The 16,312-nt window shown below is 41.5% G+C and overlaps 1 protein-coding gene across 1 annotated transcript in view; it reads left to right on the forward strand.

Moving 5' to 3' along the window:
* The first annotated feature begins 238 nt into the window (after positions 1-238).
* LOC122549956 (cytoplasmic dynein 1 light intermediate chain 1-like) overlaps positions 239-16,312 on the forward strand; it is a 52,255-nt gene continuing 36,181 nt past the window's right edge. The window contains exons 1-6 of the mRNA XM_043690239.1: positions 239-457; positions 580-653; positions 6,068-6,184; positions 7,600-7,830; positions 13,283-13,452; positions 14,844-14,937. Coding sequence (XP_043546174.1) covers positions 318-457; positions 580-653; positions 6,068-6,184; positions 7,600-7,830; positions 13,283-13,452; positions 14,844-14,937 — 826 coding nt within the window. The 5' untranslated portion in view covers positions 239-317. The remainder of the gene's footprint in view (positions 458-579; positions 654-6,067; positions 6,185-7,599; positions 7,831-13,282; positions 13,453-14,843; positions 14,938-16,312) is intronic.

Genomic DNA, 16,312 nt, shown 5'->3' on the forward strand with positions numbered 1-16,312 from the left:
CTCTTTAACCAAACACCTTCCCTATTTTGCTGAAGCTCCTCGATGCTGCCTGAACTGCTGTGCTCTTCCAGCACCATTGATCCAGAATCTGGTTTCCAGCATCTGCAGTCATTGTTTTTACCTTCCCTATACCAGACCACTCGCTCTCTGTCCTCTCCCCTTATCCTAATGTTGAGACACTCACCCCTCCCCTGTCTTCACAAGTCGCCGCTCCACCCCGCCCTGTCACCGCCTCCTCCTCCGGCTCCACCCCGCCCTGTCGCGGTTGCCTCCTTCTCCTCCTCTCCCTTTCTGTGTGTGTGAGAGATTGTGTGCAAATGGCGCCTATTGAGGCCAGCAAGACCCGGAGACGGGCCACTCACTTACCGGCCTTGGCGCAGAGTAAGTGTCCGGGCGGCAGGGAGGCTGAGCGGCGCCAGGCGGCCGGAGAGGAGGACGAAGAGGAGAACAATCTGTGGTAAGGACCGGTGCTGGCAGGGCCTTGTCCCCTCGGAGTCGCGCCTCCCTGTGTGTGCGCGCCCACTCCCCCGGGCCGGCCGCCTGGACTGACTGACTGACTGACTGTCTCTCCTCTTACAGGTCATCCATCCTGAGTGAGGTGTCCACCCGCTCCCGCTCTAAGCTGCCGTCCGGGAAAGCCGTGCTGGTGACGGGTAAGTCAACACGGGCCCCTTTGTGTTCCCCTCTGGGCCGGTGGGGTGGGGGGGGAACTCAGCCATCGCCTCTGAGTCTGCTTCCCTCAGCCCCGTGTTTCGGCCATGCCCCCGCCCCCCTGGACCCGGGGAGAAACCCTGAACCTGTCGCCTTTCTCTCCGCCCGTTCCGGAATGGCGGCCGTTATTCTTCTCCACAACAAAAGCCTTAGCGCCTTGCCCGCTGTTGCTGGTTTCCCCGGGCGGGCGGTCCAGCTGCCCTTTGCCCTGGTGGCCGTTACCACCCCCCCCCCGGGTCAGCCGAGCTCGTTATCATCCCGCCGTCTCCGGGCCTGGCGTTGCCATGGGAGACCAAGCTGGTGGGCACAGGGCCGGCCCCAGGCATCTTCCACTTCTCTCTTCAGCTTTCATTAACTCAGGGGGGTTTGCTTCATTGATTCGATTGCTGCATAAAAGGGTTTGTAGAATAAAACGTAATATTTGTGTTTTCATTTTTGGTAACTGCTGCCTGTCTTGTGATTTTTTTTTAAAGTCAATGGCTGTTACTGTTTGAACTGGAATCCTCAGGCAAGGATATTTGGAATTAGTTTTTTTCGACCGACTCATGACTGGTCTTTGCGTTTAGTCTCAGCAGTTTAGCGTGGAAGAAAGAAGAAACTGAAATGCTATTATTCAAAATGGGGAACAAACAAAATATAATCCCTACTCAAGTAATTTTACATGGCATTACATCATTAACATTGGAAATTCTTGAACTGAAAAGCATGAAACAGTACTGTATGCCACAGGAGCCCAATTGAGTCTTTGTCTACTCTTTTTCAAAGGCTACCAGTTAGTCTTATTTCTATCTTTTCCCCAGCTCTCAATGTTATAATTTCTCACCACCTGTTATTTGATTTTTATCCCTTTTATTTACTCATATCAAAACCTTTCACAACTGAAAACCCTGGGTTAATCTCTATAATGTATGAACAGCTTTTGCTATTTCAGTTTGCCTTTGTAATAACATTTAGTAGGAAAACTACCATGTTTAACTGGAATAAGTTCTGTGTAAACGATAGAGGGTGCTGAATTCTTAAAATGTATTAGACATAACTTTAAGTTAGTAGAAATTGCTTTGTAAAAGATGGATCAGTGTGAATTGGGTTTTAGGACACCAATTTAAGTACGTTTAAAGATCTCGCATAGTATAACAGAGGTTATGCTGGAACTCTGTAAAATACTAGGCTTCGGCTATAGTACTATTTACAGCCTTGTTCACTGAATTGCCGATACGGTGTGATCAATTTAGGGTGTAAAAGTCATTTGAGGGTGTTTCCAGGAATGGAAGTTTGCAGGTGACACCAGAATTGGAGGTGTTGTGTGATGTTATTAGAAGGATCAGTGTGCCAAGGAGTGGCAGATAGAGTTTAATCTAGATAAAAGTGAGCTATTGTATTTTGGAAAGACAAATACAGGGCAGGATTAATACACTTAATGATAAGATCCTGGGGATTGTTGCTGTAAAAATACCTTGCAGTGCAGGTTCATAGTTCCTTGAAAGTGGAGTCACAGGTTGATAGGATAGTGAAGAAGATATTTAGTATACTTTCCTTTGTTGGTCAGAGCATTGAATATAGGAATTGGGAGGTCAAGTTTCGGCTGTACAGGACATTGGATGGGCCACTTTTGGAATATTGTGAGCAATTCTGGTCTTTCTGTTAGAGGAAGGATGTTTTGAAACTTGAAAGGATTTATAAGGATGTTGCCAGGGTTGGAGGGTTTGAGTAATAGAGAGAGGCTGAATAGGCTGGGGCTGTTTTCCCTGGAGTGTCTGAGGCTGAGGAGTGACCTTCGAGGTTTATAAAATCATACTAATCTAGTCCTGTTTGTCAGCAGTTGGCCCAATCCCTCTAAACCCTTCCTATTCATATACCAATCCACTTGTCTTTTACAGAGGAATTTTGATTATTCAAATGAGATGGGCGGGCACTATTTCATTTGGAAACTGATTATTCGGTTAATTGATTCAGTGCTCGGAGTTTTCTGTTAAGTCCACTCCCCATTCAGGAGACTAGGTAGCCGCACACCATGCATGAGCCCCTGGCCCCCATTCAACACTGCACGTCCTCCCCTCAACCCCATCCAACGCCGCTACCCGTCCACCTCCCCCGCCCACCCCAACCCTGTCCAACACTGCCCAATGCCCGCCCCCCAATTCCATCCAACACTGCCCCCCATCCATACCCCAACCCTGTCCAACACCGTCCCCTGTCTGCCCTCGCCCCTTCTCCAGGGCAGAGGGACTGGACACCAACAACAAGCCTGCTTCTGCTGCCTTTTTGTGGGGGGGGGGGAAGTCTCCAAATAGCACGCTCACAGGTGCACGCGCACATACAACTTTTTATTCCAACCTTTTGACAGGTTCCTCCTTTGCCCGTACAGAACAATGTTGGAGAGATTATCTGGGGACGAGGGCTTTAGGGTACACACCTGTGTAGAACTCCAGGAAAAGCGTGGAGGGACGTGTCAGAGGGCCGGATGTCAGTCATTTGTAGGCAGTGCCTGGGCTCCCGTCAATGTCCAGGACTGTTCTCGGCAACATTTCAGTATGAAGAATTTCAGCCCTGAAGAAGGGCTTATGACGGAAACGTCGATTCTCCTGCTCCTCGGATGCTGCCTGGCCAGCTGTGTTTTTCCAGCACCACATTTTTCAACTCTGGTCTCCAACATCTGCAGTCCTCACTTTCTCCTAGCATTTCAGTAATCCAAGTTCACCTTTAATCACTGTAAACAAAAGACACGATCAGTGTTGAAAACACATCTTTGATGTAATGTTTCTATCAGGACCTCGAGATCTCCTTCGGATAATCCAATATTTGGATAATTGATATTTGAGTAACCGAGGTTCCTCTGTAAATAGTGTAATGGTACCAGCCTCCACCACTTCCTCTGGCAGCTCATTTCACACACATGCACCATCCTCTGCGTGAAAAAGTTGCCCCTTACGTCCCTATTAAATCTTTCCCCTCTCATGCTAAATCTGTGCCCTCCTGTTCTGGATCCCCCCACCCCTATCTACAGTAACCAGGGCATAATTTTAATTTAGTTGCTTGAACAATTAGTTGCTGAGAATTTTCTTTCCACCCAAATGGTATGGTTCTGAAACTTGCTGCCTGAAAAGATAGTAGACATATAAGCCCTCACAATAAAAATTTAAATAAAAACACTTGAATGTGAGCTTGAGGTGCCATTTTAAAACAAAACAGGGCTTCGGACCATAATGTATAGGATTTGGAGGAAGTTATTTACTTCTCTTGACTTCTTTGTCATCATGAAATTACCAGCATGTTTAGTTGACATCCTGTTTTGGAAGCGCAAGAATTTCCCCAATCAAAATTGAGAAGTTCCAAACACCACTCCTAGTCACTTGCTTTATGCATCTCTCTGACAACAGTTTGAAATGAATCTATTCTGTTCATAATCTTAATGTCATGTTTGATCGAGATAAGCTTCCAATATGTGTCTGACATCACTTGATCGTTTATTTCCACTTCCATAATGTCATTCGACTTCACCCTATCTTGGCTCGTATGCTCAGCTCATAACCTCATCCATGACTTCATTACTTCTAACTTTGACTATTCTAGTGCTCCATGGCTAGCCTCCTTTGAATATCCACAATCTTGAGATCATACAGACTCTTCCATGTCCTTACTCCTAATCCCTTTCAATGAATAACCTTTTTTTTACCCACTGACCTATGTTGACGGCTAGTAAAGCAAGGCTTTAATTTTCTAATTTTCATCACTACTACAAATCCCTCCTCAGGCTGTTTTGGCACAGTGGTAGATTCCCTACCTTTGAGTTAGGAGGCCTGGATTCAAGTCCCACCTACTCCAGAGGTGTGTAATAACATGTTTGAACTGTTTGATTTACAAAAATCGACAAACCCTTCCTTGTCCCTGCTCCCTATCTATCTCTACAATCTTCTCCCACCCTGCTGCCCTTGGAGATAACTTCATCCTTCTCAATCTGGCCTTTTCTGCAACCCTTGATTTTAATTATTTTGCTGTTAGTTGTTGTGCCTGTATTTCCTAAATCTTGCTGAATGTCCACTTCGGTTTTTTAAATTAATATTTTTCTTAAACCCACTTATTTTACCAAGCCCTTGAGCTTCCCCTAACCTCTGTACACCTGAGATCACCCAAAACTCTGCTGTCCATATATCTACTCTAAACCTTGTACATTTATGACCTTGTTTGTGTGTTAACTGTAATATTGTATTATATATCTACATATCTTATTTTTTCTTTTAACATTTCTATGAACTGTCTTACAATGTTGTAATATCTTAAAGATTTTATTTAAATATAAGCTGTAGTGTTCAAGTGCAGCTTAGGTGGAACCAGAAGGGAAAGCAATATTGAGGAAAAACAATTCTGTAGATAAAGACCTATTTAGGAGTGTACAAGCTCAGGCTTGTATTGGTGATAGGAAAAGGATTTAGCCCGACTGTAACATCAGAGTTCTGTGGCATTAAATACTGGAAGGTTTTGATGCAAGTTTCTTCCGAAACTGTGAAAAATGCTCGAGCAAAAGAAAATCAAACTTTCCAAAAATCCTTCCTTTTGAGGCGAGAGTGCAATAGGTGAGTAGAAAAAGGGTAACAGCCAATGGCTGATCAGGAAATGTCACATAGAGTTGTTCTCTTGTTAGAGAGAGATGACCATTGGTGGCTTATTCTGAGGATGTACATACCTGAAGCAAGGGGCAAGGTTGAGAAAGAGGGGCCTTGATATTAACGTCAGCCAGTATGAGACGTACACTGTTGGCATAGTTTTATCTTTGGGTAGATTTTAGAGTCAGAGATGTACAGCTTGGAAACAGATCTTTTGGTCCAACCCGTCCATGCCGACCAGATATCCCAACCCAATCTAGTCCCACCTCCCAGCACCTGGCCCATATCCCTCCAAACCCTTCCTAATCGTGTACCCATCCAAATGCCTCTTAAATGTTGCAATTGTACCAACCTCCACCACTTCCTCTGGCAGCTCATTTCATACAAGTACCACGTTCTGCATGAAAAAATTGCCCCGTAGGTCTCTTTTATATGTTTCCCCTCTCACCCTAAACCTATGCCCTCTAGTTCTGGACTCCTCAAACCCAGGGAAAAGACTTTGCCTATTTATTCTATCCATGCCCCTCATAATTTTGTAAACCTCTAAGGTCACCTCTCAGTCTCCGACGCTCCAGGGCAAACAGCCCCAGCCTGTTCAACCTCTCCCTATAGCTCTAATCCTCCAACCCTGGCAACATCCTTGTAAATTTTTTCTGAGCCCTTTCAAGTTTCACAACATTTTGCGTGATTCATTTCCAGGAGATATTTAAATTGTGTGCTCATGTCTTTTTTTTCCAATCCCTCTGTATTTCCAGGAGAAGATGGATCTGGTAAAACTACTTTAATTGCAAAATTACAAGGAGTTGAGGACTACAAGAAAGGGAGAGGAATAGAGTTTTTGTATCTTGATGTTCACGATGAAGACATTGATGGTGGGTGCCATGTGATGTTTTGGAAAATGTTTTTACATTACTATTGGAACAAGCATTTTTTTTGAAAGCTCAATTATTAAGGTTTCATACAGAAAAAATAAATCTAGTGCAGGTTTGTGATCTTGAGACATTCACTAGAGATAAAACCTGAAGCCTTTGGTACAGTCAAGCACTCCAACATGCTCTGACCCTGAATCTTAATTGCCTGGCACAGAGTGGAAAAACATTTCCTTGGTGCCACTCTTTAACTATACAAATGTAAAGGCATTTTGCAGGTCTTCTCTTAGCCCACAATGTTATATCTGGAATCTCCATGGGATCTGTCCTTGGCTCCCTTTTCTTCCTTATCAGCATGCTGTGCAGGTTGTCAGTTTGCTCACTGAGCTAGTAGGTTTGTTCTCAAACATTTCGTCACCATGCGAGGTAACATCATCAGTGAGCCTCTGGTGAAGCGCCAGTGTTCTGTCCTGCTTTCTATTTGTGTGTCGTGGTCTGTTAAGGTGGGTGATATCGATTTGGACCCCATTCACCAATCTCTGAGAAAAAAACCGGAAATGATATCGCCCACCTTAACAGACCAAGACAGATAAATAGCAAGCGGGACAGAACACCAGTGTTTCACCGGAGGCTCACTGATGATGTACCTAGCATAGTGATGAAATGTCAGAGAACAAACCTATCGGCTCTGCGAGTGAACCTACAACCTGAACCTCTACCTGAGCTATAAATCTTCTCAAAAATTGCAAACATGCTGTGCTTTGGCAACATTATTCCCCCACTCTGTTCCCACACTGTTAATGTGAAGATAATGCAACATAATGTGACCTTGTTTTTTTTATCAGTGGCATTTCTTGGTGCCATCACTATGGATTATTATTCCAGTTCGCCTACTAGGTGACAGAAAAAAGTTTCAGGTTACGACTAACCATTACGCTTGTTTCTCTGTCATCATATGATATGTTGTCGTTGGGTTCTTTTCATGCATCTGCTGTTGTAGTTAGCTAATATTCTTTGATCTTTGTGTTATCAGCTCTGCTGTTTTCAATTCTCTGCCATAGGATCCCCACATGCAGTGAGTATCTGCTTATGGATAAGGGGGTGTTGGAAGGAGTAATAGCACGCCTCAGATTGACATGCTAGACATTTGAGTTGGTATTCTTACTCTAGGCATGTCATAAGCAGGTCAGATGGGTGTGCTTAGAAGATAAATGCACGTCGAATGTTAAATGCAAGTGCAAAGAGAAACACATCTGGAAATTGCTAGTAAATTGCAGGATAAATTTACTGAAGTAATCTAAAGCTCTTCTAAAAGTCCTAAATATTTAACAACTTTGTTCTGGGAACTTTAGATGAAAGTTAGTGGTGTACATGAATTGGTTGTTTTATTTTTCTATAATGGGATCTTTTATTAACAGACCACACTCGATGCAATGTTTGGATCTTGGATGGTGACACTTATCACAAAGGTCTCCTGAAATTCGCAGTTACGTCAGATAACATAAAAGACACTTTGCTTATGTTAGTGGTGGATATGTCCCGGCCTTGGATGGTCATGGATTCATTACAGAAGTGGGCCAATGTTGTTCAAGAGCACATTGACAAACTAAAAATACCACCAGAGGAAATGAGAGAAATGGAGCAGAGCTGTAAGTACCATGGACATAGATAATGTTATGGCATGTGTTAAATTGGTTACTTAAATATTTCAGATGCTTAGGAGGTTTTACCATTTGATTTGATGCACCAGATTCACTTAAAACTGTTATTTTCTATAATAATAATAATGCATGTAATTTGTTTGGCAAAATATACACAGTTGTTCTCCTCCCCATGCCCAAAGAAAGTCAAAAAGTGATCACCAGCCTGTAATCTCAGGCTGTTCAGACAAATTGCTTGGTTATAGAAATTTGTTGTCCTAAGTATTGATGCAAGGTGTTCATTCTGGAAAATTGATATAAGTTTAGCAGAAAATTTCAATTTTCTTATGGTATCAACATGGTTATGCAATTTATTTTGAGGAAAGAACCACAAGTTCTGACTTCCTGGAGTTGAAGTCCAGCCTGTTTATAGTGCAATGTCAGTATCTCAATACCTTCGGTGTTTGTGCACTATGCATCAGGAGCCTTTGTAGATATCATAACAGCAATCAGTAGGGCAGTATGTAATAACTCTGACCTACAAAACAGATTTTAAGAATAAATCATTAGTATCCATATGTTATACGTACTATTCCTACAAGTCTGCAGTAATCCATTTTAGTTAATGGAGATTGATTTTATGAAGAAAGATTGGAATTTAGGCAAATAGAAAGTGATATTATTGAAACACAAGTATTGAGACTTGACAAGATGTAAGGAGATGTCTTATGGGAGAAACTTGATCAAGGAGACACACTTTTGATAAGTAAAAGTCTCCTGTTTAAGATGTAGCTGAGTGGAAGCCTTTTCTCTGAGGATCATGAATATTTAGAATTCTGTTACCCAGAGTCCATTGGAGGCAGGATCATTGAATATTTTTAAGGCAGAGACAGATTCTTGATTAATACCGCACTCAAAGGGTATTATTGGTTTGCAGGACTGTGGAGATGGGCTATGACCTTGTTGAATGGCAGAACATACTAGAGGGCTGAAAAGCCGCCTACTCCTATTGTTATTGGGATAAAAGAACTGAATCTGCATCATTATTTTTGCTAGAAATCTGAATCTTTTAGGTTGTTTAATACCTGAGTGAATTTATTTCCTAAATGAGTATTTTACATCAGTATTTACTGTGAAAAATGATCTGGAAGATATAGACTGTAGGGAAATAGATGGTGACATCTTGCAAAATCTCCATATTACAGAGGAGGAAGTGTTGGATGTCTTGAAACACATAAAGATGGATAAATCCCCAGGACCTGATCAGGTGTACCCGAGAACTCTGTGGGAAGCTAGAGAAGTGATTGCTGGGCCTCTTGCTGAGATATTTGTCTCATCGATAGTCACAGGTGAGGTGCCGGAAGACTGGAGGTTAGCTAGAGTGGTACCACTGTTTAAGAAGGGTGGTACGGACAAGCCAGGGAACTATAGACCAGTGAGCCTGATGTCGGTGGTGGGCAAGTTGTTGGAGGGAATCCTGAGGGACAGGGTGTACATGTATTTGGAAAGGCAAGGACTGATTAGGGATAGTCAACTTGGCTTTGTGCGTGGGAAATAATGTCTCACAAACTTGATTGAGGTTTTTGCGGAAGTAACAAAGGGGATTGGTGAGGGCAGAACGGTAGATGTGATCTATATGGACTTCAGTAAGGAGTTTGACAGGGTTCCCCATGGGAGACTGATTAGCAAGGTTAAATCTCGTGGAATACAGGGAGAACTAGCCAATTGGGTACAGAACTGGCTCAAAAGTAGAAGACCAGAGGGTGGTGGTGGAGCGTTGTTTTTCAGGCTGGAGGCCTGTGACCAGTGGAGTGCCACAAGGATCGGTGCTGGGTCCACCACTATTTGTCATTTACATAAATGATTTGGATGCGAGCATAACAGGTACGGTTAGTAAGTTTGCAGATGACACCAAAATTGGAGGTGTAGTGGACAGCAAAGAGGGTTACCTCCGATTACAACGGGATCTGGACCAGATGGGCCAATGGGCTGAGTGACAGATGGAGTTTAATTCAGATAAATGCGAGGTGCTGCATTTTGGAAAAGAAAATGTTAGCCGGACTTAGACGCTTAATGGTAAGGTCCTAGGGAGTGTTACTGAACAAAGAGACCTTGGAGTGCAGGTCCATAGCTCCTTGAAAGCGGAGTCGCAGGTAGATAGGATAGTGAAGAGGGTGTTTGGTATGCTTTCCTTTATTGGTTAGAGTCTTGAGTACAGGAGTTGGGAGGTCATTTTGTGGCTGTACAGGACATTGGTTAGGCCACTCTTGGAATATTGTGTGCAATTCTGGTCTCCTTCCTATCGGAAAGACGTCGTGAAACTTGAAAGGGTTCAGAAAAGATTTACAAGGATGTTGCCAGGTTTGGAGGATTTGAACTATAGGGAGAGGCTGAACAGGCTGGGGCTGTTCTCCCTGGAGCGTCGGAGGCTGAGGGGTGACCTTTTAGAGATTTACAAAATTATGGGGCATGGATAGGGTAAATAGGCACAGTCTTTTCCCTGGGTTCGGGGAGTCCAGAACTAGAGGGCATAGGTCTAGGGTGAGAGGGGAAAGATATGAGACTTATGGGGCAACTGTCTCACACAGAGGATGGTACGTTTATGGAATGAGCTGCCAGAGGAAGTGGTGGAGGCTGGTACAATTGCAACATTTAAAGGCATCTGGATGGGTATATGAATAAGAAGGGTTTGGAGGGATATGGGCCAGGTGTTGGCAGGTGAGTCTAGTTTGAGTTGGGATATCTGGTCGGCATGGACAAGTTGGCAACATTTAAAGGCATCTGGATGGGTATATGAATAAGAAGGGTTTGGAGGGATATGGGCCAGGTGTTGGCAGGTGGGACTAGTTTGAGTTGGGATATCTGGTCGGCATGGACAAGTTGGACCGAAGGGTCTGTTTCCATGCTGTACATCTCTATGACTCTATGTAATGCTTCTACCAGGGTCCACTTGCCAACCAGTCAGCACTTTGGTCTTGGGCAGTATAAATGTTGGTTTTCCATGTGAATTGGTTTTCTTATAAAATGTCCCAATGAGTGCAAGCCGAAAAGCTTTAACAGATTTTTTTTTTGAGTTGAAGAGAAATTTTTTTTTCTAATGCATATTGTCTGAAGCATCTTAGTTGTCCTTTCCCAGTATCTGTCAGACATTTTTTAGTAGTACTGTACTAGGTACTTTAGGAATTCAGCAATGTTCACTAAAATCATGTTTTTATTACACTTTCAACAGAATAAAATCTCTTTTGCAAGAAATGTATTTGCCCAGAAAAATGTATTTTTTCAAATGAAGGAATGAGTAAATTGGATCCATGTTTTAAATCAAAATCATTGTTTCATTTTGACGTACCAGGATCATAAAATGTAGAAGTCGAAGTAGACCATTCGACTCTGTCCACCATTCAATAAGATCATGGCTGATCTGATAAACCTCAACTCCACTTTCCAGCATTTTCCTCAGAATCTTTGGTTCTGTTACTGATATAAAAATTTGTCTCTCTTAGCCTTGAATATACTTAATGACCCAGCCCCTCAGCCCTCTGCAAAACTAAGTATGCATCACATAGAGAATGCACTTCAGTATAATTTTCTAATGGAGTTCAACTCCATAGCCCTGAGCACAAAAATCTCGGCTGAGGCAATCTGTTGGAATCACGTAAAATATTTGACCCCTTGCATGGATATGCATGATCCCACTGCACTATTATGAAGAGGAGCAGGGAATTACTTCTCTTTTCCTGGCCAATACTCCTACCTCTGTCAATATCACAAAAACAAGATAATTTGATCCATTACCATGTTGCTGTTTGTGGCAGCTTGCTATGTGCAAATATTATAGTGTTTTCTATACCACATTGGTGACTATACTGCAAAGCCACTTTATTGGGTGTAGAGTACTTTAGGATATCCTAAGAGGTACTGTATAAAAGCTATTCTTTCTGTTCTTGGGTGATCGTTGACATTTGATGTGGTTCCCTTGTTGCCATGATCAAAGGGTTTTCAAAAGCAGAAAAAAGTGATCTTATTGCATTTAACAAATGAATCTCCGATGTGTTTCATAGCTCTTGAAATACTTGATGCTGTGGCCAGGTATATTTATTCTTGCGATCCCTGTGGGGAAAATAATTTGTGAATATTAGCTAAAGTAAAGTTCAGCTTTGATACATCATGTATGAAGAATGACTATTTGGATAAGTTGAATTTCAAGCTATAAGAATTTGTAAGATCATATCTTAGCAAGATTGTTCAGAAAAGTCGGTTGGAGGGCAAACATGACCTTAATACAGCATGAGTGTCTGCTTTCTTTCCAATGTTTTAAATAGTCATTGTATGTTATTTGATGGTTGTCTGAAATGATTTTTGTTTAAATTTTACTGTGTAACTTCTGTTCCTTGAAATAAAACAACTTGGTCTTGCCACCAGTGCTACATCCTGTCAAAAATGCATTACTACTACAATAGCTGTCTATTAAGTGGTAACAACAGCCCTGAATTAATTCTGAAAATGGGAGAGGGCACAGTATAATCTTAATTGGTATTCAGTCTCGCAGCTGGAAAGCACTCATAATTTAGAAAGCTGTGCAATGTTGTTGAACGGCAACACAATGTTGCATGACTAAGTAGATAAAGTCTCTGTTTTGCTAATGGTGATAAATGAAGTCCAGTTTTTTTCAAGATTTACAGTTCAGCTTTTCTCTCCAAACTCATCACATGATTTCTGTATTGCAGTTCGTCAAGGCCAAGGATCACAAGCTGTCGATAGCCCCGAGCAGCAGATTAGACTTCTGAAATTTTTGGCATTAGCTCCAAGTAACATAGTGTCTTATATTAGGATTCATTGTATCCAAGATCTACAAAGTTATATACAGGGGTTTATTTTCAAGTTTACAAAAGATGGCGTCCATCTGCCTGTGCCCCTCCATCTTCATGCCGTCTCTCCTGTCACCTATGTCTGGAAATCATCCTTCTGTCACCAAACACCCTGCATTCAGGAATGAAGACTGGATAGCTATGTAATATCTCCAGTAGAAGCATTGTGAACCATGCATTATAGCATTCAGTCTCACTAAAATACCCCCGAGAAAGCATGTAAACATCAAGATGTAAACTTTTAATGGAAAATGGGAAAACTGCGTATATCTTTTGGTACATATATTTTACTGAGCAAGTGTTGAAGGACCATTAAATCTCTCCAGTTATGTAAAGATTGTTTGCCTTTGTTAAGTAACAGCATTCTCTGGAAATATTAATACGTGAAATGTTAACCCTTATTTGAAAGAAACCACCTTACAAAGATTACAAAATATCTGTTCTTTGTTTTTCTAATTTGATAAATCCTATGGCAATTCAGCTCACAAATCTAGTGAGTGGGAAACTGCAGTGCATATCATTAAAATTGAACAATTGGAAAATGTATTCATGCATCCCCAGTAGACTGCATTTTTATGTTTTTTTTTTATTTACAGTGGTAAAGGAGTTTCAAGAATATGAAGAACCAGATAGGGAAATGCCAGCTTCTCCACAGCGAAGAAATACTGTATTGCAAGAAACAGATGAAGAAAGTGTGGTCTTACCTCTAGGTGCCAATACACTTACACATAATCTTGGGATTCCAATCCTAGTAGTTTGCACAAAGGTTTGTATATGAAATAAGTTAAAATTTGGTATATATCAATGATCTGCTTGATTGTTTTAAATAAAGAAACAAAAGACAATCTAGTGACCTGAGGTTAAACATTTGTATAATAAGAATGGCTGTTGGTCTCTGAAGTGTTAATTCAGATAGTTGCTTGCAAAAATTTAGAATTCAGTTGAAAAATTAGTTTGATTTGTACACCTTTCTAATGTATTTAGCAATTTCTCAATTTAAGGTTTATTTTATAATTCTCTGGATAAATCTCCAATTTAGTAAATGGTTATCCTACAACAGAACATAGATTTTGAATGATGTCTATGATGCTTTTCATAGTGCTGTGGACCCAAAAAGTGAAGTATTTGAATTAAGCAAAACCAGATGCTGGCTTCAAATATTTTCAGTTCTTTCAAACTCTCTATATATTATTACTCTATATATATTAAAGTGTAAGGTACTAGGGCCATTGACACTAAATGTACTTGATGTTTGGATAGCCTTCTGAAAGTTTACAAGGGAAAAAGAAATCCTTAGCATTCTTTGCTAAGCCAATTTAAAACTGCTCCCAATGCATGATCCTAAGTTTTTTTTTAAGCCTAATGATTACCCTGCAAATATGATTAAAATAATTTTAACCAAGTGCATTTTTCAAGAGAACAACTGTGGGAAATAGTTCAAAATCAGAAATCTTCCTCTTAAGATGGCGGTGATATTTTTTTCTCTCTGTGGTGGCAGCATGGTGACTCTGGTTAGCACTGCAGCCTCACAGCACCAGGGACCTGGATTCCATTCCAGCATTGGGTGACTGTCTGTGTGGAGTTTGCACCTTCTCCGTGTCGTGTGGTTTTTCTCCATGTGCTCTTGTTTCCTTCCACAGTCCAAAATGTGCAGATTGTATGGATTGGCCATGCTAAATTACCCATAGTGTCCAGGGATGTGCAGGGTAGGTGGATTAATCATGGGACATACAGGGATAGGATGGCAGGGTGGGTCTGGATGGGATGCTGTTTGGAGGATCAGTGCTGGCTTGATGGGTCAAATGGACTGTTTGTGGAAATCATGATAATTTGTGGAAATCTCATGACCAGAAAACAATGGAGGTTAGGTCACTGAATTTATTCAAGGCTGAGTTGGACTGATATTTGATGGACAATAGAATTGAGGGTTAAGCAGGTACACAGGGCAGAGTTGTGAATACATTTAAATCACTCATGATCTTACCCAATGGTGTACCCCCTAGTCTGAAGTCCTTTTGATTTGTGTTTTTATTTTTAACTTTTTAGCAGCTAGCTAAGTAGTTGGATTTTTTATCTCTTTCCAAATAATTGCCAGTAAAAAAAGGGGGGAGAAAGCTACTACAGTTGCTTAGTGTGTTATTCTGTGTTTTTCTGCAGTGTGATGCAATTCACCAACTAGAAAAGGAACACGACTACAGAGATGAACACTTCGACTTCATTCAATCACACATCCGTAGGTTCTGCCTACAGTGTATCCTTTAAACTCTTAACCTGGTACTATAAAGGTGAAGAGGTATTCCCACAAGTATTTTGTAATCTTTACAGGGAAAACATTTTGCTCATTTTTATTCAAAAATTTGCATTGTGAAGAATTTTGGAAAACTGCTTCCTATTTGAACATGTTGTTAGAGTCAGAGATATACAGAATGGAAACAGAACCTTCGGTCCAACTCGTCAATGCTGACCAGATATCCGAAATTAATCTAGTCCCATTTGTCAGCATTTGGACCATATCTGTCTTAAACTCTTCTTATGCATATACCCAACTAGATGCCTTTTAAATGTACCAGCCTCCACCACTTCCTCTGGCAGCTCATTCCATAAATGCACCACTTTCTGCATGACAAAGTTGCCCCTTGCATCCCTTTTAAATCTTTTCCCCTTTTAACTTCAACCTATGCTCTCTATTTTTGGACCACCAGGGAGAAGACCTTGTCAATTTACCCTATCCATGCCCCTTGTGATTTTATAAATCTCTATAAGATCACCCCTCTGCCTCTGACACTCCAGGGAAAATAGCATCTATTCAGCCTCTCCCTATAGCTCAAACCCTCCAACCCTGGCAACATCATTGTAAGTCTTTTCTGAACCCTTTCAAGTTTCACAACATTCATCCTATAGCAGGGAGACCAGAACTGTACACAGTATTTTAAAAGTGGCCCAACCAATATCCTGTACAGCTGCAACATGACCTTCCAACTCCTATTCTAAATGCACTGACCAATAAAGGAAAGCATACTAAACACCACCTTCACTATCATATCTATCTGTGGCTCCACTTTCAAGGAACTATCAACCTGCATTGCAAGGTCTCATTGTTCAGCAACACTTCAGGACCTTACCGTTGAGTGTATAAGTCTGCTCTAATTTGCCTTTCCAAAATGCGGCCCTGACATTTATCTGAATTGAACTCCATCTGCAACTCATCGGCCCATTAGCCCATCTGATCAAGGTCCCATTGTACTCTGAGGTAACACTCTTGGCTGTCCACTATATGTCCAACTTTGGTGTTGTCTGAAAACTTACTAATCATACCTCCTATGTTCATATCCAAATAATTTATATAAATGACAAAAATTAGTGGACCCGGCATTGATTGTTGTGGCACACCACTGGTCACAGCCCTCCCATTTGAAAAGCAACCCTCCACCACCACCCTCTGATTTCTACTTTTGAGCCAGTTCTGTATCCAAATTGCTGGTTCTCCCTGATTTCATGTAATGTAACCTTGCTAACTGGTCTACCATGAGGTACCCTGTGGAATGCCACACTGAAGTCCATATAGATCATGTTCAGCACTGCCCTCATCAATCCTCTTTGTTACTTCAAAAAACTCAATCATGTTT

The sequence above is a fragment of the Chiloscyllium plagiosum genome, chromosome 5, assembly GCF_004010195.1.
Source record: "Chiloscyllium plagiosum isolate BGI_BamShark_2017 chromosome 5, ASM401019v2, whole genome shotgun sequence".
NCBI classification, from domain to species: Eukaryota; Metazoa; Chordata; class Chondrichthyes; order Orectolobiformes; family Hemiscylliidae; genus Chiloscyllium; species Chiloscyllium plagiosum.